Genomic DNA, 22570 nt, shown 5'->3' with positions numbered 1-22570 from the left:
CGCAGACCCCCATCTGAAAATATGTTGTTCCCCCTCCCCAGAAGTAAAGATTTGAGTTAAAAACGTTCACTCTGAAAGAATATATATTCAAAAGATTTGCACCACATTTTCACGAATTTTCAAAAATAGCAGACCTACAAGCTCGTAGCGCGGCACTCGGTGCCGCGCTATGAGCTTGTAGATCTGCTATTTTTCAATAGCTAAAGTATAACATAATGCTTTATTAAACACCAAAAGGCGTTCCCGCCCTGAATGGACTAAGGAATGATGCTGATGCCACACAACTGTCTGCTGTTGCTGGAGAACTCACTGACATCACAACGTCTTCCACACAGCATCATCATCATCATCATGTCTAATTCAGTGCTCCCCCAGCCCTCGTTTCCCTCCTTACATCCTGACACAAGCCGACATCACCCACCCCCCCCCCCCCCCCCCCCCCAAACACACACACACCCGCATGCACACTCACTCATGCACGCACTAACAAAATAGTACTTTTTCCACCATGTCCCCGACGACAGTAAGCCACACTGACCTACTTACTTAGTGCACTTACTTTATATAGAGCTGATCACTTTAAGTTCCAGTGGCCTGGGGGCCATGTGTTCTATTCATTTCATACGCTGCTATAGTCATTGTGGGCCATGCAGTCAAGTGTTAAAGTATTATGTTGTATACGTTGGTTGGGCTGAACAGAAATAGAACCCGAGTCCTGCATGCGGTTGACCTGAATGAATGAATACATTAGTATAGCGTTCGTGGAACTAAAATCTTTTTAACGTATCTTTAGGTATTATCGTTCTAAACCTAGTATTTGTATTGCTGTTTCTTGCATACACAGCCAGCCAGTTGAAGAACTCAATACCTGCGTTTACATGAACACCTGTCAGAAACCTAAGGGGCGACTGTGGCTCAAGAGGTAGAGCAGGTCATCCAATGATCCATGGGTCGGCGGTTCGAATCTCGGCTCCTCCTGTCTACATGTCTAAGTGTCCTTGGGCAAGACACTGAACCCCAAATTGCTCCCGATGTGCTGGTTGGTACCTTGCATGGCTTCCACCGCAATCGGTGTATGAATGTGTGTGTGAATGGGTGAATGTAATGCACAACCTCTGTAAAGCGCCTTGGATAAAGGCGCTATATAAATGCACCATTTTACACCTACATCTTTTGTAAGGGTATAATATACCCTATCCTATCCTTATGGTAAAGAAGTGGCCAATCAAAGACCTGATCTGCATGCCAAACGAGGAGGAAGCAACCAGTGTTGTTTTTGGCAGCAAATTTTGATTTTAGTTTTAGTCGTAGTCTCTTGAATAGTTTCCATTTAGTTTTAGTCACATTTTAGTCACCTGGAATGTTTTAGTGTTAGTCTAGTTTTATTCGAAAAATATAATAAGATTTTAGTGAGAGTTTTAGAACCATTTTGTCATGACAGGGGGCTTGAAACAGTCCCTGACAAACCAGGATGTATACTTTCATAAAAAACATAAAAGGGACTGATATAAGATCATCTTACATGCCTTATCGTGAGACCAAGGATGTTGGTTATGGCAATCATCACTTTAGGATAATAATAATCAGGTCTGGTAGCTGATTTGGCCCGCAGCCTGCTGTGCTTAACACATTTTGGGCGGGAACCCCTTTGTGTTTTAAGTATTGTTATGCTTTAGATGTAGAAAGAAATAGCAGATCTACAAGCTCATAGCGCGGCACGAGTGCCGCGCTACGAGCTTGTAGGTCTGCTATTTTTGAAAAATCGTGAAAATGTACTTGAATGTATTTGAATATATATTGTTACAGAGTGAACATTTTAACTAAAATCTTTGCTTCTGGGGGGGTCCCTGGAACTACATATTTTCAGATGGGGGTCAGCGGCCAAATACATGTAATTTTTTAGGTCCTTGACATGAAAATGTTTGAGAACCACTAACATAGAAACATGGGGTTTTTCAGAAAACTGTCCAGATTTAGAAGGCATATGTAGAATCGTCCTCAGGTCTAAACTGCTCGTGAAAATTACTCATATCTACAGTGGGGCCAAATAAAAAGCCATTTGATTGTTCTTAACATGACAATATTTGAGAACTACTGCTTTACATCGGAATCCGTCAGAATTATTGTACGTGTGGATCCCGCCTCAGACATGACAGCAGCAGCAGCAAAAAGAAAGTAGGAAAAAAATAAAAAAAAATAACAAAACATTAGAGAACACAAAGGTCTCCACCTTTGTGTTAATTTTCCTCTCCCTCAAGTTCTATAACTGTCAGTTTCTTTGTTTCCAACAGTGGTTCTTCTAACTGGCCGTAGCTGCAGGTTCTGTTCATTAAGAGTTGTGCGAGTTTAGATGCGTCCCTCCCGGTGTACTCCACTTAGTACTTCTCTATTCCAGTATAGTTCTTCTCTTTCATTTCACAAGGACCCCCCGGGGCAGTCTGATAGATGCATTAGGACTCCGGCCATCGTTTCATGCAATAGGCTCGATCTGTGCACAGCAGTCATACTGGAAAGAAAACGGGCCTCGATCTTCCTTTACTTCCTTCACAAGTCTTATGACTTATTATAGGGCTTTGTTCCATTCCGGTCAAACAGAGAAGGCCTGTTGGAGTGCGGATATTGTGCATGTTGGCTCACTGGAAACACTATTGCTACACTCTTGGAGTTACATTAACACTAAGGATTTTACACCGTAGATTGGGGCACCCCCAGAGATAAACAATAGGTACACAGAAGCCATATTGGAAAGAGATCAGGACTCTTCCTTCACATGTCTTTTCCAAGTTCACTAATGAAGGCTCTGTTCCATTGAGTGTAGCACAGTGGTTCTCAAACGTTTCAATTCCAAGGACTAACCCCAACAACCCTGAAAGTGTACGAATGGAACCTTAATGTGCTCACCCAGCGCATACTCCCTTTATACCGCTGTTTTAGCCCTTCTTCTTCCGTGTTCGTTGAAGTGGCGATGTCGCAGGGCTCGTCGGCGTCGTCTCACATGTGCAGCAAGTAGTGTCACCTCTGGGCACAGCCTCGTACGTGCGTCTGGCCCCAAAGCTACATTGAATTACAGTATACCAGAATCGGCCATCATGATTTAAACGCTTCACTTCTCCCTCTCGGTTCTGGGGGGGTTGTTATCACTGAGCACATTCCTGTGCTCCTGCTTTCCGTTCTGACTGGATGCCGATCTCCTCATGTTCTAGAGGCACCCATGGCTGACAGTTCCCACCTGAGGCTGTGTGGAAGTTCCGACTGCACCAGGCCGTGACGGCGAACTACTAGCTTGCACAGTGTCTTCAAACTAGGACTTAAGTCCAAGATATAAACACCGTTAATGTCGTCATCATCATCATCATCACCTTCGTCGTCTTGTTTGCAATCGCTAAAGAGGATGACACTGTCTCCCACCCTGCAACAGCACATGCTAGACAGAAATGGGCTGTCCACCTTGGGCTCGACCCTCTTCCAGGAGAAGGTCCCCACATTGCACTTCCACAGATCGTCGAAGATGGCGCCCGTGTTGTGACCGCCGAATATGTACAGCTCTCCATTGTAGACAAAGGCTGAATGACCCACGCGACCTTCCGGAAGAAGCTGCGACGACGGGAGGCTCAGCCAGGAGTTGGTCCCCACGTCAAACACCCGGACGTCGTAGTACTGGTCCTCGTTCCCGCGGCCCCCGAACACAAATATCTTCGTCCCGGCGATGGTGGCCGTGTGCCAGTCCGAGATGAGCGCCGGAGAAGTGCCTCGGCTGCCGATTAAACACCAGAACATCCTGGCGGTGTCCAGCTTGTGGATGTCGTCGGTCCATCGACAGTGCCAGTTGTGTCCTCCCAGGACGAACATGACCTTGCCCGATGCGCAGACCGAGTGGCCGCTCCTCGCCTCGGGAACGATCCCGAAGGTCCTGGGCTTGAACCACGCGTGGGTGTGGACGTCAAACGCATAAAGCACGTTGCAGTAGACCTCCTCAGTGTACTTGAACCCTCCCCAGACGTAGATGATGTTCTCTATCAGCACCACGGTGTGGTAGTAGCGCAGGGAGGGAACCTCGGCGGGACACACTCTCCCGGCCGCCGCCGCCACCGGGGGCAGCTTCGTCCAGCGCAAGGACACAGCGTTGAAGACCTGCACCTCAATCTCGTCGTTCTCCTCCCCCCTGCTGCCCCTGACGGAGTTCCTGTAGCGCACGCCGAAGGAGTACAGCTTCTGCCCCACCGCCACAGCCGCATGGAAGAATCTGATTGGTCCCCCTTTCACATGCGCCGTCCAGCGCAACATTTCACCGGTCGAACACGAACACAAACAGTGGAGCGGTAGGTACAGCCGTGTCACGTACGAGAATCAACTTATATATGTCACGCCGCAACTTATGTGGGTGAAGCTTGGCCAATCCACGGAGCCGATGGGTTGGGTTGGCCAATCAGAGAGGTCCATGCCTGTTGAGCTCCCCTAATAAGGCAAATTGATATCCCAAGAAACCCCAGACTAGCCCAGGCAGATCCTGATCACGTTCACACAGATACACATAGTGTACGTATGAGGGACTGCCATTGGATTTTTTTTTATTTTTGTATTTTCATGTCATAATGAAAATAGGGAATCATAGCTTCAAATTGACATATTGGTTGGTCAGTTTGACCCATTCGTTTTGGAGATACGGCTTATAGAGTAATGTCTTGCAGAAAACATCAAGTAGAGAAAACGGGCTAGAACGGTTCACTTCTGTGGACTCTAACATTACACCTAGCTACATTAAGCATTTATTTATTTATTTCATATTTACAGTACATGTCGATTTCAGCTCTGATATTTATTACAGACATGCTCTAGTATGTGAAGAGTCTGCCTGTGCTATTAACTCATTTTGGATAAAATATAAATAAATTCAGTTTTTCTCCTCTGGTGAAAAGCCGGAGGTTGCACGATGGCAGGCTCTCAGTCAAATCTGGTCACAAATCATCAGGTCTGTTTGGTCGGTGCAGGGTGAAATGGTAAATGTTAAATGGTGCATTTATATATTCCAAGGTGCTTTACAGAGGTTGTGCATTACATTCACCCATTCACATTCACCCACCGATGACGGGGGAAACCATGCAAGGCACCAACCTGCTCATCGGGAGCAATTAGGTGTTCAGAGTCTTGCTCAAGGACACTTCGACACTAACTCTGGGGGAGCCCGGGTTCGAACTGGGTTCCCATCCGGCCACTCTACCCCTGAGCCAGCGCCGCCACCGCCGCCCCCGGCAATAATGGCACCTCATGTGGATTGAGAGAGATGAAGGAAGCCGGTGAAACAAACAGAACACACCCTTGTTGGTGTGAATTCACAAAATGTCTCGGGTGAGAGTAGTGTGCAACCTCTTAGCGCGACTGAACATCAAAGGATGGCGAGGCACACAGTTTGACATCGTTTATTTGTTCAAATGTGATCAGAAAATGGTTAAAAACAAGAAGACAAGATATACTGTATCTCATTAGATACAGTATAGATAGTGACAGCTCCTGAGCATCATTTTTGAGGGGCGCTAGCCAACACGCCGTCCAGCTTTGAAGGTGTGTGTGTTTGTGTGTGTGTGTGTGTGTGTGTTAGGGCATTCACTTCTAGTCATTTTTACTAGTTGACTAGTTGCCTTGTTTACTAGTCGACTAGTTGTTTAACTACCTATTGTGTAAAAAAAATATTTGTACATTTAAAAACGGTGTACATTGGTGACTATAATTATAATCTACCCGATCTTGAAAAAAAAGAATCGAAAAAAAAATATATATATATTTTTTTCTTATCAACTAGTCAACTAGTACCAACAAGGTCGACTAGTGGATTTACTAGTCGACTAGTCGCTTAATGCCCTAGTGTGTGTGTGTGTGTGTGTGTGTGTGTGTGTGTGTGTGTGTGTGTGTGTGTGTGTGTGTGTGTGTGTGTGTGAACTCAAACATTGTCCCAACACAAACATTGAATGCCATTGACAATGAATAGCCATTTTTGAGTGTTTGTGTAAACACAAACATTACGTAAACACAAACATTGAAGACAAAAGTGAGGACGCAAATTGTGATTGGCCGGAATGAGATGATGTATGATGATAAGAGTGCGTCTCACTTCACACGGGTGTGATTTTATTTTGAAATCGCCCATTTTTGGTAGCCCATTTTTTTCACCAGTGTCAACTGCCAACCTGGGGAGAGCAACGGACTGACCTCCTGCTTCCTTCCATGCATGAGGAGTCACAATCCACTTCTCTTCACCTGACATGGGGGAAGTTTCCCCAGTTGGATGTATAGCACGTGGAAGGAACATGTTATTCAAACCAGTTTCTCTCCTCTCCGGCTGGCCAGGGGGAGGCAGTTTAGAGACCATGATTACTGAATATTTTGTTGTGAGGGCCTGTGTACCTACCCTATATAGGGGACACAGGGAGAACATGCAAACCCCGCACAGAAAAAGGCCCTTTCGCCAACCCCCACCTCATGGGGGGTCATTTAAAAATCCTTCCAATTCTTGAAATAAATCAGCACAAAAATACATCATGTACATTTCATTTACACTTTGTAGTACACTGGACATATTTCAATGTCCAGTGTCCCTGGACCCAACGTGGCCCAAAATCAGTGGTTACAGGTGCGTTTCCTCCTGGCAAACCTATTTAAAGGCCTGAACCCCATTTTGATTGTTTTAGGGATCCAGAGCAGAGATCCAGAGATCCAGAGAGAGATGATTGTGATTTGTTCGTTGGTGTTTTCTTGAATAAAGAGCCTGAAAGACCATGCAGTTGTCCATGCACCGCCCCCAGCAAGTGTGCACTCCTGATAGGCACATAAACAAAACATGGACAGTGACAGTGTGTGGTCAAACTGTCACAGGACTCGTCTCCGCGGCCTATAGGGGTCAGCATCGTTATTCCGACGTCGCATTAGTCCGACGGCGTGTTGGTCCGACTCGCCCCATTAGCCCTTATCAGGCTACTAACTAGAGATGTCTCGATACTGTATCGGTATTGGGACCTTGGGTCCTTATTTGTCATATCGGGTCATATCAGTATCGGTGAATATGCCAGTCTAACCAGCGATCCAACACAGGGGTAAGGGGTTTGACACTATGGCAGGTAAATAAAATGTTTTAGTTTGCCGAGTTTGCTTTGGAGTTGCCCAAAGTGCACATTTGCGTGAGGAGTCTGCTATAAACACAACACGAGATATATAGCTAGATAGCTATAAACACAACATGAGATCACGACACTGGTATCGGTATCGGCTAACACAGAAATTGAGGTATCGGGATCGGATCGGAAGCGAAAAAAGTGTATCGGGACATCCCTTCTACTAACCCTGTCCCTAATCACACGCGGAGCCACGTTGTCGGACTAATGCGCCGTGGTAATTTCGAGCGGATCAACCCGGCCTAGTACCTCCTAGTTTCCTTCCGTTTCCTCCCCGTGGGTCTTCCTTCCAACTGTCCTCCTATAGTTTGAGTTGAGTTCCGGCATAATATTATGGGTCCAAAACACAACCATGGGTTCCGGAACAAAATCCGCCTCATGCCGGCAGGTATACTAGAACAGGTCGCAATGGACACATCACTGGGTAGGACGTGTTATTGCGACGCACTGTGAGGCTTGTAGGTCGGCTGTTTCTTTTTGTTTTGAGTTTATGTTTTGCCAATATAGGGTCGTCGTTATGATTCCAGCGCTGCAGGAACAGGCTTACTGTTTTCCTGCGAAGGCTTCCAGGTTGAACGCGGTGTCCATGAAACGCTGCAGCTCCACCAGGTGAGTCTGCTTGTTGCCGGTGGCTGGAGCGGCCGCGGGGTCGCGCCCAGCGTACCTGCACAGACACCACACACAAAAACACATCTTAAATTAGAGCAGGGGTTCTCAACCCGCGGGGTCGCGCCCAGCGTACCTGCACAGACACCACACAACAAAACACATCTCAAATTAGAGTACCGTAAGTTTGACAGTGTTCAACCCATTTAGACCTGAGGTCGATTCTATAAATGTCTTCTAATCTAAATCATGACAGTTTTCTGAAAAACTTAAACATTTTCATGTCAAGGACCCCCAAAAAAAAAAAAAAAAAACTTTCACTCTGAAAGAATAATATTCTTTATTAGAATAATATTCTTTCAGAGTGAAAGTTTTTAACTCAAATCGTGAATATATAATATATATTCACGATATTTACAAAAAATAACTTTCAATAGCTAACGTTTCGAACCAAGGCTCTTCATCTGGTCTCCTTTGACCATATGAAGAGACTTGGCTCGAAACGTCGTCAATAAAGTATAACTTTTGGAGCAGATTAGTGTGCAGGTTATTTTTCTGATGTCCCTTTTCGAACCCAGCACCTCTACTAATAAAGTGATATGCGTAATAGGCCTATCTCACAGCCCGCTTTCCACGCCCACTTCCGGTAAATAGTGGTGTCTTTAACATGAGCATTTTTTCTCTGGAGAATCTAAGTACATTTTCTAATGTAAAAATGTGACAGACCAATATTATTATGAAGCAAACAAGATGGTAAATCAGGTCGAACAGATAGAACAAACCTTACCTTGAGAAAACAAAAGTTGTAGACTTCTTAAATTAACTCTGTTAACATGTAGCGTCTATGGAGTGACGTCACGCTATCACCACTAACCCCGAAAGGGGGCGTATTTAGGGGGGCGGGGAAATTCTGTGAGATAGGCTTATTGCGTATTCCATTCGTTTTTGTCTGAGTAGAAAGGAAGCACATGCACAAACAAACAAGGCGGAGCTTACCACACAGGGCGTGTCCGGCCGGTGGTGGTGCGTAGGCGGGGCTTGACGTAGTCATAGTAACCCTGGTTCTTGTGTTCCTCCTGACACCAGAGCAGGTCCGCGCCGGGGAAGCGTTCCGCCTCCACTTTGACCAGATCAAAGGGGAATGGAGAGAGCTGGCGGGAGAGAGACGTAGTGGAAGTCATAATAAACGTAGAGTACGTCAGGGGCGTATCTACAATAAGGCGAGGACAGGCGTAATCCATTTCTGCCTGGCCAAAATGCATACAATGAGACAAAAGGGAGACCTGAGAACTATTAATGGACAGCTGATTGGCCGTTGCGGTAGAGCACGGCCCTCAATCACCCATTGGAATGTAAATGCAAGCCTTTAAGCCTTTGTATCGATCCTACTCGTCTGGCAGGTGGATCTCTTTGAAAACCTTTAGTGCTACGATTGAACGATGTTAATGGTTGAACGATTTAAATCGCTGAATGATTTCAATCGTTGAACGATTTAAATAGCTATAGAGCTCTATAGCTCCATCTATAGCTCTATAGCTCCCGAGCTTGTAGATCTGCTATTTTTTTTAAATCCTGAAAATGTGGCACAAATCTTTGAATATATACAGTATTCTTTCAGAGCAAAGCTCAAATCTCTGCTTCTGGGGGGGGGGGGGGGGGGGGGGGGGTGTCCCTGGAACAACATATTTTCAGATGGGGGTCGGTGGGCCAAATACATATAATTCTGGGGGTCCTTGACAGGAAAAAGGTTGAGCACCACTGACAGAAACATAGAAACATGAGGTTTTTGACGCAGAAACATGAGGTTTTTGACGCAGAAACATGAGGTTTTTGACACAGAAACATGAGGTTTTTGACACAGAAACATGAGGTTTTTGACACAGAAACATGAGGTTTTTGACACAGAAACATGAGGTTTTTGACATAGAAACATGAGGTTTTTGACACAGAAACATGAGGTTTTTGACACAGAAACATGAGGTTTTTGACATAGAAACATGAGGTTTTTGACACAGAAACATGAGGTTTTTGACACAGAAACATGAGGTTTTTGACACAGAAACATGAGGTTTTTGACACAGAAACATGAGGTTTTTGACACAGAAACATGAGGTTTTTCAGAAAACTGTCAGGATTTAAATGGGCTAAATGGGTTATACGACTTCAAATCATGTTTCTAAAACGGGTAGTCCCAATACTTGATTCTGATTGGCTGGTTACCGTCACGTGACCGGTGTAAATTTCACCGATAACCCACACCTTCAATCACTTTATATCATTCGCAGCTGATACCGCATCTCTGTAGCTGTACTGGGGAAGGGGAGCGCTTGATTGCCTTGCAAACCCATGCCGTGCGGGCGTCAAAGCGGCTCCAGGCGGCCCCGTAAAGACATCAAGCGCTATTCTCCCGTCACATAGCCTACTTGCAGCAAAACAAGGAAGTGATGTGGCTCGCTCTGGTGGCGCAAAGCGTAGCTACTTTTGTGAATTTAATAGTTTTATTAAGTTAATATTGCTATACGTTTGTAACCGTTTTAGAAAAGCAATAAGCCACTCGAGGCCCCAGCTTACCGGGTATTTTACAATGGCCTACGCCCCCAGCCATTGTAAAATACCCGGTAACCTGAGACCTCTCGTGGCTTATTGCTTAAATGTACCTGTTCAATTCGAATGATAGCCACGGTATCCTCCATGCCTCTGTTCTTGCGTTCGCGGGTCAGTTCATAGTAGACTTTGCCGGTGCAGAAAATCACTCTTTTCACCTGGTCTGCGTTGGTAGATGCAGGCCCGTCTGGTATTATACGCTGGAAGTTGGTGCCTGAAGAACACGTACAACATACAGACAGTAGATACTTTATACTAGGAACAAGTAGTACAGTTAATACTGTCAGAGATTAAAATAGGGTGCATTTAGCATCCCATAACACAAGTTTATAGTTAACCCATTTTGACAGTTTTCTGAAAAAGCTATGTTTCTATGTCAGTGGTCAGTGGCTTTTATAGCTAAAGCATAACATAATGCTAACAACAAAAGGGGTTTCTGCCCAAAATGGGTTAAAATAGGGTGCATTTTGCATCCCATAACGCAGTTTATAGTTAAGGGACGCAATAAAACAACGACCTCTGCTTCCACGGGATGCACTACTGTACTGTTTTTTTATTCTAGTTTATTTTGCTAGCTTTAGTTTTAATAATAATTTCTTCTTCCGTTTTCTACATGAATATAACCACATTATAACCATATAAAATGAAATGGGAGTTAAATGCTGCAATTTGTAAAAAAAAAAAAAAAATCACACCCGTGTGAACTGAGTGGTGTAAGGTTTTATATAGCCTGATCAGCTCTGATCTGACGTAATGAAATCACACCCGGATGTGATTTCACAACTGGCTTTTTTTGTGCAGAAAAAATGAGCATGGTTGCTACAGTCATCCAGTTCACCCGGGTGTGATTTAATTACGTCAGAAATTATTTTGAACATAGCAACCATGCTCATTTTTTCTGCACACAAAAGCCAGTTGTAGGAGTGGTTTACACCACTCAAAAATGGCAAAATATGACTCCTAACGTCGTTTAAGTGGGACTCATAAAATGTCCCTGGGACTCATCTAAATTAAGACCATCCCTGCATCTCGGGACTCATTACATTGAAACATCACTGATACTGCACTATAGAAAATACTTCTTATTCCACTTTCAACCTAGCGTTTGATGTGGCATTACCAGTAAAATATTTGTACATGTGACCCATATGACTTAAAGGGATTGTGACATAAAAATAACAGTTTTTGTAATTCTTCTTAATTTTTTTTAGATTTTCTGAGCTCAAGTGCACTAAAAAAAACCTGAACTTTTAACATTCAGTAGATTTTCTGTGGTCTGGGGTTTTCTGGCTCCAACAAGTGCTCCCATTTGCCGGCTGTTTGTGATGTCACAGCCTGCAAATCCCATATATGTCAATGGGATTTGCCAGCAGACTTTTCACAGTTTTGCCTGGTTTCATTGCAGCTCAAAGCAGCTTCCAAATCCCAGAGAAAACTCCAGAGCACAGAGACCACAGACCACAAAAATATAAATAAATTAAAATTAATGTCATGAAACCTTTAAGTTGTTAAAAAAAACTGATAGTTCACCTGGTAGCATGTCATCAAAGCTGGACTTGGCCTCGGGGTGGCGCAAAAGAGACTTTGGAGTAAATACAATCAGCTGGAGAGAGAGCGAGAGAGAGAGAGAGAGAGAGAGAGAGAGAGAGAGAGAGAGAGAGAGATTTTAAATAATAATGTGTCCACGACCCACAAATGGGTCCCGACCCAGCGCTTGGGGGGAAAAGTGCTCTAGTAGTATGTCTGAATGCACTAGGTGTGTGTGTGCGTGCGTACGTGCGTGCGTGCGTGCGTGCGTGCGTGCGTGCGTGCTGTGCGTGCGTGCCTGTAGGTGTGTTTCACTCACTGGCTTCCTGAAGGGCTTGAGGATCTGCCTGCGGAGCACGTGGAAGAGGTTGGCGGGCGTGGAGCAGTTCACCACGATCCAGTTACAGTCGTACAGCTGGCGCACGGAGAACTCCTCAACCGGCACCACGCTCTGATGGGTGGCACCGTTACAAACAATTACAAACAGTTAGTCCTCGCCTAGATGGGAGGGCCGCGGCTCAGATTTGCGCGACACCCTGATTGGTTCACCGATCTGTCCGTCAGCCCCGGTCTCTCCTCCCCCCCAGTGCAGCACTGTTATTTGTCGACCAGAAGCAGAAACCACTGGTTTCTGGAGTATACCATTCTAACGGACTGTCAAAGTTATTTCCACAGAGTCGGCACACGTTGGTTTGTTTCTTAGACGGTGTGGTGGGTTCTTTAGCCATTCTCCTCATTTTCCTCGCATAGCCTCGTTTGAAGTTCCACTGGTAATGATTTCCTCACGGTGTTATTTTGAGGGGTGCACACCGCTCAGAGCCCTGACATCACATCATTTGAAGCGACGCCTACGCGGAAGGGTTGACTCCCACGTTTAGGCCAGTGCAGCCCATGCGTAAATCCAGGCTTTCATTTTCCGCGCAGACGAAATGAAAGCGTGGGTATCGAGGCTAGTCCTCGCCTGGCACGGCGCTCTGATGGATAGACACACGGGGACTACAAGTTTCACGCCCCCAAATGAGACAGCGTCCCCACTTCTGGTCCGTTGGCACGGTGTACTGCAGGCCTATAGCCCATAGAAGTCCATTGAAATTCAACTGTAGTTAGCCTACTTTTAAAATAATATGAAATGAACTGAAGACTATATTGATTTGAATAAAAATATGTTTCCAAATGTATGAAGTGTCTTTGTCAACATATATTGTTGTTTTCTCAATAGAGGATGTATTTCACATTTAATTTACCACTTGAATGAGTTACCCATAATGTTAACGGAGCAGAGGGGAGACGGCAGACAGAGAACCTGTCGCTTTTACGGGACGTCACTGCCTTTACGAGGCTACGAGTGGAATTCTCAATATACATCCCGATCCCGACTGACTTTGTTATTCATGTCTATATTTTGAACATGTCACAGGCTTACTATATATGTTCTACCTACCGCGGAGCTCCGACGGTGTGTTTTACCGCTGTCAACTTGTTGTATAATTAACTTTGCTGAATAGTTGCATGGGAAAATAACCCAGCGAAATGGAGCAGTGACATCCTGACATTTTCAACTACCTAGTGAATTCTCCAGATGAGTATTAATAATAGTCTTGCAAGATGCTGTTTAGATCATTTTCAACAAATAGTAAGTAGCCTTGCCGAGCCATGAGGCCCATAGGGCAGGAGCCTATCTCCTGTTTCTGTAGCGTGAGGCAGCTTGATGTACAAGTACACCCCCTGGACATGACGCTAGTATGTCGCATTTTCAACAAATACAAGCATATAAAACGAAATACAACAACTATATCTGGGTATTGAAAACCTCAAGGGATGCAACCGTGACGTATATACCGTGCGACCACTTTGACTTGAGATTTACAATGCTAGCAGTTTTCACAAACTGATGGAGTATGATGCCTCTCATAGGGATTGCATTGGCAGCTGCAGTACACAGTTGAAACGGACCAGAAGTGGGGACGCTGTCTCATTTGGGGGCGTAAAATTTGTAGTCCCCGTGTGTCACCGGGAACCGTTTTTTTCAACGTTTTTTTCCAACGGTTTTTTAAAAGGTTTTTTCCAACGTTTTTTTCCAACGGTTTTTTTCAACGGTTTTTTCCAACGGTTTTTTTAATAAGGTTTTTTTAATAAGGTTTTTTTTCAACCGACACGGTGTGAGCTTGTAGACCGGCTATTGTAAAAACGGTCATTAGGACGGCATCAATGCCCGCCAAAATACATTTTAGTCGACTAAATCAACTGTAGATTTAGTCGATTAAAATCGCATGACATTTAGTCGACTAAAACTAGACTAACACCAAGCCATTCCAGGTGACTAAAATGTCACCTGGAATAAAATTGCTGCCAAAAACAACACTGCTACCATAATTTGGTTGAGAACCACTGGTGTAGAATGAGCTACTGTAGTTAGTTATCGCACAACAAACTCACAGGGAAAACATCGGGGTCATCGTTGCACATCTGCAGAAACCTCTCGGGACGCGCCGACGAGTGCTCCGGACCCTGTGAGAGGTGGAGAGAAACAACCATTAGTTCACACAACCCACTGTGGAAAGGTTTCCATTTTTTTTTTTTTTTATCCCACGATTTTGTAACCCATTTTTCACCCCTGTGTCAATTATCTAATGTGATCCTGGGCTCTACACACCCTCCGCCAACCTGGGGAGAGCAACGGACTTGAACTCATGCTTCCTTCATGCCCGAGTGTCCTTTACACCTGACAGGGGGGAGTTTCCCTGGTTGGACGTAGCGTGTGGAAGGAACACGTTATTCCAACCAGTTCCTTTCCCCTCCATCAGGTGCCCCGGCTGGCCAGGGGGAGGCAGTTTAGAGACAATGATTAAATGTTTTTTGTGAGGGTACCTACCCTAGGGGACACGGGGAGAACATGCAAACTCCACACAGAAAGGCCATTTCGCAAACCCCGCCTCAGGTATGGGCGCTGATGACGACGCGGATGAGGGAACACGCCCCCAGCGCCCACAGCATCCCGAGCCACTGTAGGCATATACAACACTGACGAAGGCCGTAGGCCGAAAGGCGTTTGTTGTGTTGCTGATTGTGCAGCATACCCATCCTATTTAAAGATGAAACAATAAAGTGCCTATTCCGTGAGTGCTGGTAATTCTCCTTCTTCTAAAGTGATTCCTAGGGGCACGGTGGCACAGTTGGTAGTGCTGTCGCCTCACAGCTAGAAGGTCCTGGGTTCGATTCCCGCTCGGGGCGCTGTGGGTGCTGGCGGCGTGTTTCCTCCTCCGCGTCATCGCGTCATCAGTGCCCATACCCGAGGCAGGGTTGGCGAAAGGGCCTTTCTGTGCGAAGTTTGCATGTTCTCCCTGTGTCCCCTAGGGTAGGTATACCCTCACAAAAACATACATTAATCCTTGTCTCTAAACTTCCTTGGCTGGCCAGGGGGCCCCTCCATCAGGCGATGGAGGGGGCCCTCCATCGCCTGATGGAGGGGAAAGGAACTGGTTGGAATAACGTGTTCCTTCCACGCGCTACGTCCAACCAGGGAAACCCCCCGTCACGTGTAAAGGAGCAACTTGGACACTCAGGCAGGAAGGAAGCATGAGTTCAAGTCCGTTGCTCTCCCCATGTCCCCCATATATGGGGCTAGGTTGGCGGAGGGTGTGTAGAGCCCAGGATCACATTAGATAATTGGCACAGGGGTGAAAAAATGGGTTACAAAATAGAGGGATAAAACTTTAGTAAAGTGATTCCTGACCCGGTAAAATGTTCTATGAGATTGAGACAAGTTGGAGTCGTGCATGCTTTCTTCTTTTGGAAAACCTACCATTCCCTCCATGTCGTGGGGGAGCAGCAGTAAACCTACCATTCCCTCCATGCCGTGGGGGAGCAGCAGTAAACCTACCATTCCCTCCATGCCGTGGGGGAGCAGCAGTAACCTACCATTCCCTCCATGCCGTGGGGGAGCAGCAGTAAACCTACCATTCCCTCCATGCCGTGGGGGAGCAGCAGTAAACCTACCATTCCCTCCATGCCGTGGGGGAGCAGCAGTAAACCTACCATTCCCTCCATGCCGTGGGGGAGCAGCAGTAAACCTACCATTCCCTCCATGCTGTGGGGGAGCAGCAGTAAACCTACCATTCCCTCCATGCCGTGGGGGAGCAGCAGTAACCTACCATTACCTCCATGCCGTGGGGGAGCAGCAATAACCTACCATTCCCTCCATGCTGTGGGGGAGCAGCAGTAAACCTACCATTCCCTCCATGCCGTGGGGGAGCAGCAGTAACCTACCATTCCCTCCATGCCTGCCGTGGGGGAGCAGCAGTAACCTACCATTCCCTCCATGCTGTGGGGGAGCAGCAGTAACCTACCATTCCCTCCATGCTGTGGGGGAGCAGCAGTAAACCTACCATTCCCTCCATGCTGTGGGGGAGCAGCAGTAAACCTACCATTCCCTCCATGCTGTGGGGGAGCAGCAGTAAACCTACCATTCCCTCCATGCCGTGGGGGAGCAGCAGTAAACCTACCATTCCCTCCATGCTGTGGGGGAGCAGCAGTAAACCTACCATTCCCTCCATGCCGTGGGGGAGCAGCAGTACGATGCCGTTCTGGCGGACCCACTTGGCCTGGCCTGGGCAGATGAACTGGTCTATGATGCACTGGGCCGTGTTGTGGAAGTCCCCGAACTGAGCCTCCCACAGGACCAGAGCGTTGGGGCTGGCCATGGCGAAGCCCAGCTCAAAACCTACACACAGAATGAACAGTGAACACTGTGAAACACTGAACACTGTGAACACTGAACACTGTGAACACTGAACACTGTGAACACTGTGAACACTGTGAAACACTGAACTGAGCCTCCCACAGGACCAGAGCGTTGGGGCTGGCCATGGCGAAGCCCAGCTCAAAACCTACACACAGAACGTAGGGTCAGGATTAGGGGTGTCGATTCGAATTTGAATCGCGATTCCGTTATGAACGATTCAAAATCGATTCATAATTTCCAAAAATATTTTTTTTTTTTCTTTTTTTTTTTTTTTAGATTTCCTTTTCTGGTTACAGTTACAGGGGTTTTCACTACATGGTGTTTGTGATATGAAATGTAAGCTCACCCTAATGAAGACATGATGTTTACTGTGAAGTAAACATCATGTCTTAATTTTTCAAGTTACTGTAGTCACTTCAGTTCAAGACTGGAGTAGATTGTGATGAAATCCTATGTATTGAATCGAGAATCATTTTGAATCTGGAAAGAAAATGCTTTTGAATTTAAAAAAAAAACGTTTTTGGATTGATAATCGATTTTGAATCGAATCGTGACCCCAAGAATCGGAATCGAATCGTGGGACACCCAAAGATTCACAGCCCTAGTCAGGATGGGCCAAAACGTCATGGAATACCAAACGACTCGCCCCTTTACCAACTCGCCCCAGGCGTACAGCCGGCGGAACTGCGCCGCCTGGTATTCCTAAAGTAACCTAAGTAAATGATGGTTAAAGTGGGGTTGTTGTGTGCTGTGCTGTGCTGTGCTGTACTGACCCAGGACTCCGTACTCGGACAGAGAGCTGTTGCACACAGTGTAAGGAGCCTGGTTGGAGGAGATGTGGTTCATGGGGATGCAGACCCGCTTGTCCACGTTCTGGTCATGGAGAACATGGTGGCGGTGGCTGTGGAGACATGCACGCACAGGAAGGAAAAAAACACCCCACGTTATGGCGAGACATTATGACGAGACATGGCCAAAGCATTTCCAGGGGTCCCCAGCCAAAAACGTTGAGAAGCCCTGCTCTATAGGACACTAGGGCTTTAACCCATTTTGACCTGATATCAGACAGTTTTCTGAAAAAGCTATGTTTCTATGTCAGTCGTTCTTCGATTTTTCAAAAATAGCAGACCAACAAGCTCGTAGCGCGCCACTCGGTGGTGCGCTATGAGCTTGTAGATCTGCTATTTTTCAATAGCTAAAGCATAACATAATGCTAACACCAAAAGGGGTTCCCGCCCAAAATGGGTTAAGCAACTAGTCGGACTATTCAACTAGTCGACTAGTAAATCTACTAGTTGACCTTACTGGCACTAGTTGACTAGTTGATAAGAAAAAACAATCCCGTTTTTGTAGGCCTCAAGATCAACTAGAACGCTAGATTATAGTCACCAATGTACACAGTTTTTAAATGTACAAATATTATTTAAAAAAAAAAAACATTTTATTTTACTTTTTTCTTACATAATATGGTAGTTAAACACAGAGCCTTAGATATAGACAGAATTACGCAAACTGCGTTCACTTCATGGGGCTTCAGTCCAATGGCGGCTCTCCTACATAGACTTCTATTGAGAATGGGGACAACCAACTGGGACAAGTCCTGGACCGGAAGTAGGCATAAATGCATTGGACTAAGGCAACAGCCCAGCTGTATCTTAAATCCCTTTATTTTAAATTGTTTTGTAGTAATAGTACAACATAAACATTAAAGAGACTTAAAGGGGCATTCCACTCATTTTCAACATTTTACTATGTCATTAATATACCTTAGAGCTGTTGTGTGGAAATAATAAAAAAGTCCCCCCATTCTGTGTTTCCTAGAACTAGAGGTCTGAAAAAAAATCATTAACATGGTGAATCACATCTTGATGACATCATAAAGATGTGATTCACCATGTTAATGATTTTTTTCATAATTACAGTTCTAAGAAATACAGAATGGGGGGACTTTTTATTATTTCAACAGCTCTAAGGTATATTAATGACATAGTAAAATGTTGAAAATGAGTGGAATGCCCCTTTAAGTTCTTACTGTACAATACTTTAAAACAGTTGTCATGTTGCACACATGCTTAAAATGGCTCTTATTTGCGCCGCCCTAGTTGAAATCAATGTATTATCCAGCTTGTCTCAGTTCAGGTTGCATGAACAGCGCTCGAGCGCTCGGTTTCTGCCCCCTCTATATCGTAACTCTTCTATTAGATGGCTCTGGTTAAACAACTAGTCGACTAGTCCAGGGGTTCTCAACGTTTTTGGCCGGGGACCCCCGGAAATGCTTTGGCAATGTCTCGGGACCCCCGCCCCGCCCCCTCCCGACCCCCAATATAAATTGACTGCTACAATAACCTTAAACCATTTTGGGCGGGAACCCCTTTTGGTGTTTTAAGCATTGTTATAATTTAGCTATTGAAAAATAGCAGATCTACAAGCTCGTAGCGCGCCACCGAGTGGCGCGCTACGAGTTTGTAGGTCTGCTATTTTTGAAAAATCGTGAAAATAAAAATTTTAAAAAAAACATTTTTTTTTAAAATAATTTGGGGACCACCTAAAATAATTTGGCGACCCCCCGAGGGGTCGCGACCCACGGGTTGAGAACCCCTGGACTAGTCGAGTAGTAAACTAGGCAACTAGTAAAAATCACTAGAAGTGAAAGCCCTATATAATATAGGGCACTATTGCATATCCACCTGAAGGTGCCTCTCTCAACGTCCTGTCCGCTGAGGCGGACGTGGATCCCCTCTTTGAGCAGAGAGCCGAACGCCATGTACTCTCCCAGAGCCCAGTCGCACACGCGCTGCTCCACCATGCTGGCACGGCCCTTCAGGATGCGACTCAGACCTGGCCAAAACCAAACAGTAAGTCGTTAACCCCTTAGATAGCACTAACCCTAACCCACACGCGCTGCTCCACCATGCTGGCACGGCCCTTCAGGATGCGGCTCAGACCTGGCCAAAACCAAACAGTAAGTCGTTAACCCCTTAGATAGCACTAACCCTAACGCGCTGCTCCACCATGCTGGCACGGCCCTTCAGGATGCGGCTCAGACCTGGCCAAAACCAAACAGTAAGTCGTTAACCCCTTAGATAGCACTAACCCTAACACGCTGCTCCACCATGCTGCCACGGCGCTTCAGGATGCGACTCAGACCTGTCCAAACAGTCAGTTTGTTTCTTGTTATACTAGCACAGAATAAAAGACCCTAAAATTTACGATCGTTTTTTTAGCTCAATTGCACCCCAAAAAAAGAAACTTTTAACATTCAGTACTATTTCTGTGGTCTCAGGTTTTCTGTGCTTAAAGGACCACTTCACCACTTTTCAACACCTCTTCATATAATTGGTCCTCACAAATGTTCATGATAAAACACCACCATTGACATCATCATTAGGCAGATTTATTTTGTTTTAAAATATATTTAGATTTTTATTATCGTGAGAACGATGGCTTCAACTTTTGCATTGCAACTTTTCAGGAAAAGAAAGCCTGCCGTTTCTATTAGCTTGGATTCACCATCGATGATGGTGGACGTGTTTCTGAACTGCCCACAGCCTTCCTATGAGACACAGACTGAGTAGGAAAAAATTGTGGTGTTTTATCATGAACATTAGTTAGGACCAATTATAGGAAGAGAAGTTGAAAAGTGGTGAAGTGGTCCTTTAAAGAAAGTGCTCCGATTTGCCTGTGGACTGTGATGTAAGAGTCCACAAATCCCCGATGTCACTGTTGAGGGATTTTTTTGCCTTGTTTTCATTGTAGCTCAAACAATACTTAAAAACAGTTGTCATGTTGCACACATGCTTAAAATAGCAGACCACAGAAAAACCCACTGAATGTTCAAAGTGCAGGTTGTGTGGGTGAAATTGAGCTCATTTATAACCTAAAAGAAAAACGAAAAAAGAAATAAATGAAAAATAATGTCATGAAACCTTTAAAGGAGAATTCCATGCTAGAAGGCTTTCTTACCTTTATTTGTAGTCGTTACGTCCCCACCAAAGAGGTCCAGGTGTTATTTTGTGCAAAAGTGCATTATTGGATATATTTCCCCTAATATTTAAGCCCTCAATGGGGCTTGTTTTTGTGCTAATTCGCTTATTTCCATCGAAATAAGTAGTAAAGTATGCCGCTTGGGATACTATTGATTTTTGAGCGATGGAAATAAGCAAATTAACACAACACCCCAATGCCCCATTCAATTCAATTCAATTCATTGAGGGCTTATGGTAGGGGAAATAGCCAAAAATGCACTTTTGCACAAAATAACACCTGGCTGGACCTCTTTGGTGGGGACATAACAACTACAAATAAAGGTAAGGAATTCTCCTTTAACTGTCCTGAGCTGCTCCAGTGTCCATCCCTTCTATAAATTGCATGGTATCGGCCCAGGCGGTGGCGTAACCGTCTGGGCACCCGACTGGTAATCCAGTCGCAGTGTGCCGCGGGTTCGACTCCCGAGCCCGACACGGCCTTTACTGCATGTCTTCCCCCATCTCTCTCCCGTTTCCTGTAAGCCTACTGTCTGTCCCTTCAAAAAACCAATAAAAGGCGTAAGCCGCAAAAAAATATCTTAAAAAAAGAAAAAATTGCATGGTATCGGACTGGCAGACTGGCATACTTGCCGATGACGATAGCAGCATTTTAGGCAGCTTTTCTGATACTGGTATGGGATGGACTATACCAGTGGTTCCCAAAGTGGGGTCCGGGGACCCCCAGGGGTCCTTGAGGGAGTTCCAGGGGGTCCCCAGCTAAATGATCATTTGGAACCAAATGGACCCTTATGGGTCTGTAACTCAGAGAGTGTACAAATGGAACCAAATGGACCCGTTAGGGTACATTTGCATTGTTTTTTTCGATATTAGCATTGTTTTTTCGATATAAATTGGGAGTCCCAGAGATAGAAATGCTATAAAATGCGGGTCCGTAGACTAATGCATGTCAAACTGGGGGGTCCTTGAAATTAAACGGGTTGAAAATCACTGCTAGAGCCATTAAAAATCTTCTCTTATAGAGGGGTCCCTGGCATATGTTTTCAAATGGGGGTCCACAGGCTTTTTAGTGTCAATTTGGGGGTCCTTGACATGAAAAAGTTTGGGAACCACTGGACTATACAGTCTGTACCTCCATGGTATGGGATGGACTATACAGTCTGTACCTCCATGGTATGGGATGGACTATACAGTCTGTACCTCCATGGTATGGGATGGACTATACTATACAGTCTGTACCTCCATGGTATGGGATGGACTATACTATACAGTCTGTACCTCCATGGTATGGGATGGCCTATACAGTGTGTACCTCCATGGATGGTGAAGTCCTCCACAGGCACAGAGGAAGCAATGTGTCCGACAGCACCAAGGTCTTCCTCACTGATGCCCGTCGACGGGCAGCTCATAGTCTGGGGCTGGCCGTCTAGTTGGAAGAAACCTGCACACACACACATTTTAATCATTTATTTATGTCCACATAAGAGATACAATACAAGGACACAAATATTTACAAGGTGCTGTACAGAGTGCAATCAGCAAATACCCACACACCCTTCAGGGGTACAAGTAACAGCGTCTTCGCCATATTTGGCGGCTACCGATAGTGGAAGAGATTGCAGAGAATTTCACGATGCCGTTTGGCTGTTTTTTTGGCATCCCAAGTTGTTGGAAGCCTCTTACAACCAAACTGTGTACGTGTCCTAGGCTGCCGAAGATAAACACAAGTAGATTGCACCTATAGCCTAGTTCACACACACACGGACACACACGGACACACGCCCGCACACACGGACGGACGCACACACACAAGCACGCACACAAGCACACACGCATGCACACAAAATAAACCAAAGTACAAGAATGCCTTATACTAAAGCAGTGGTTCCCAAAGTGGGGTCCTTGAGGGAGTTCCAGGGGGTCCCCAGCTAAATGGTTGTTAGGAA

The 22570-nt window shown here is 45.5% G+C and overlaps 2 protein-coding genes across 3 annotated transcripts in view; both read right to left on the bottom strand.

Moving 5' to 3' along the window:
- Window positions 1-3192: 3192 nt before the first annotated feature.
- LOC306940304 (kelch domain-containing protein 3-like) lies at window positions 3193-4284 on the bottom strand (the record flags this gene model as incomplete). The annotated part of the gene is made up of 1 exon (XM_079525325.1): window positions 3193-4284. One exon carries the CDS (start codon window positions 4282-4284, stop codon window positions 3193-3195), a length of 1092 nt encoding a protein of 363 aa, XP_079381451.1.
- Window positions 4285-5642: 1358 nt separating this feature from the next.
- LOC306940073 (2-oxoglutarate dehydrogenase complex component E1-like) overlaps window positions 5643-22570 on the bottom strand; it is a 42735-nt gene continuing 25807 nt past the window's right edge. For both annotated transcript variants that reach the window (XM_079525030.1, XM_079525031.1), the window contains 10 exons: window positions 21937-22065; window positions 19329-19479; window positions 17415-17542; window positions 16442-16620; window positions 14337-14408; window positions 12220-12351; window positions 11904-11976; window positions 10427-10587; window positions 8766-8920; window positions 5643-7827 (listed from right to left, as the gene is read on the bottom strand). In XM_079525030.1, the coding sequence (XP_079381156.1) occupies window positions 7707-7827; window positions 8766-8920; window positions 10427-10587; window positions 11904-11976; window positions 12220-12351; window positions 14337-14408; window positions 16442-16620; window positions 17415-17542; window positions 19329-19479; window positions 21937-22065 (1301 nt within the window). In that variant the 3' untranslated portion in view covers window positions 5643-7706. The remainder of the gene's footprint in view (window positions 7828-8765; window positions 8921-10426; window positions 10588-11903; window positions 11977-12219; window positions 12352-14336; window positions 14409-16441; window positions 16621-17414; window positions 17543-19328; window positions 19480-21936; window positions 22066-22570) is intronic.

This window comes from Electrona antarctica (genome assembly GCF_951216825.1).
Source record: "Electrona antarctica genome assembly, chromosome: 16".
Taxonomy (NCBI): Eukaryota; Metazoa; Chordata; class Actinopteri; order Myctophiformes; family Myctophidae; genus Electrona; species Electrona antarctica.
Note: the sequence above shows the minus strand (reverse complement) of the source record. Positions and strands in the feature narration are given on the sequence as shown.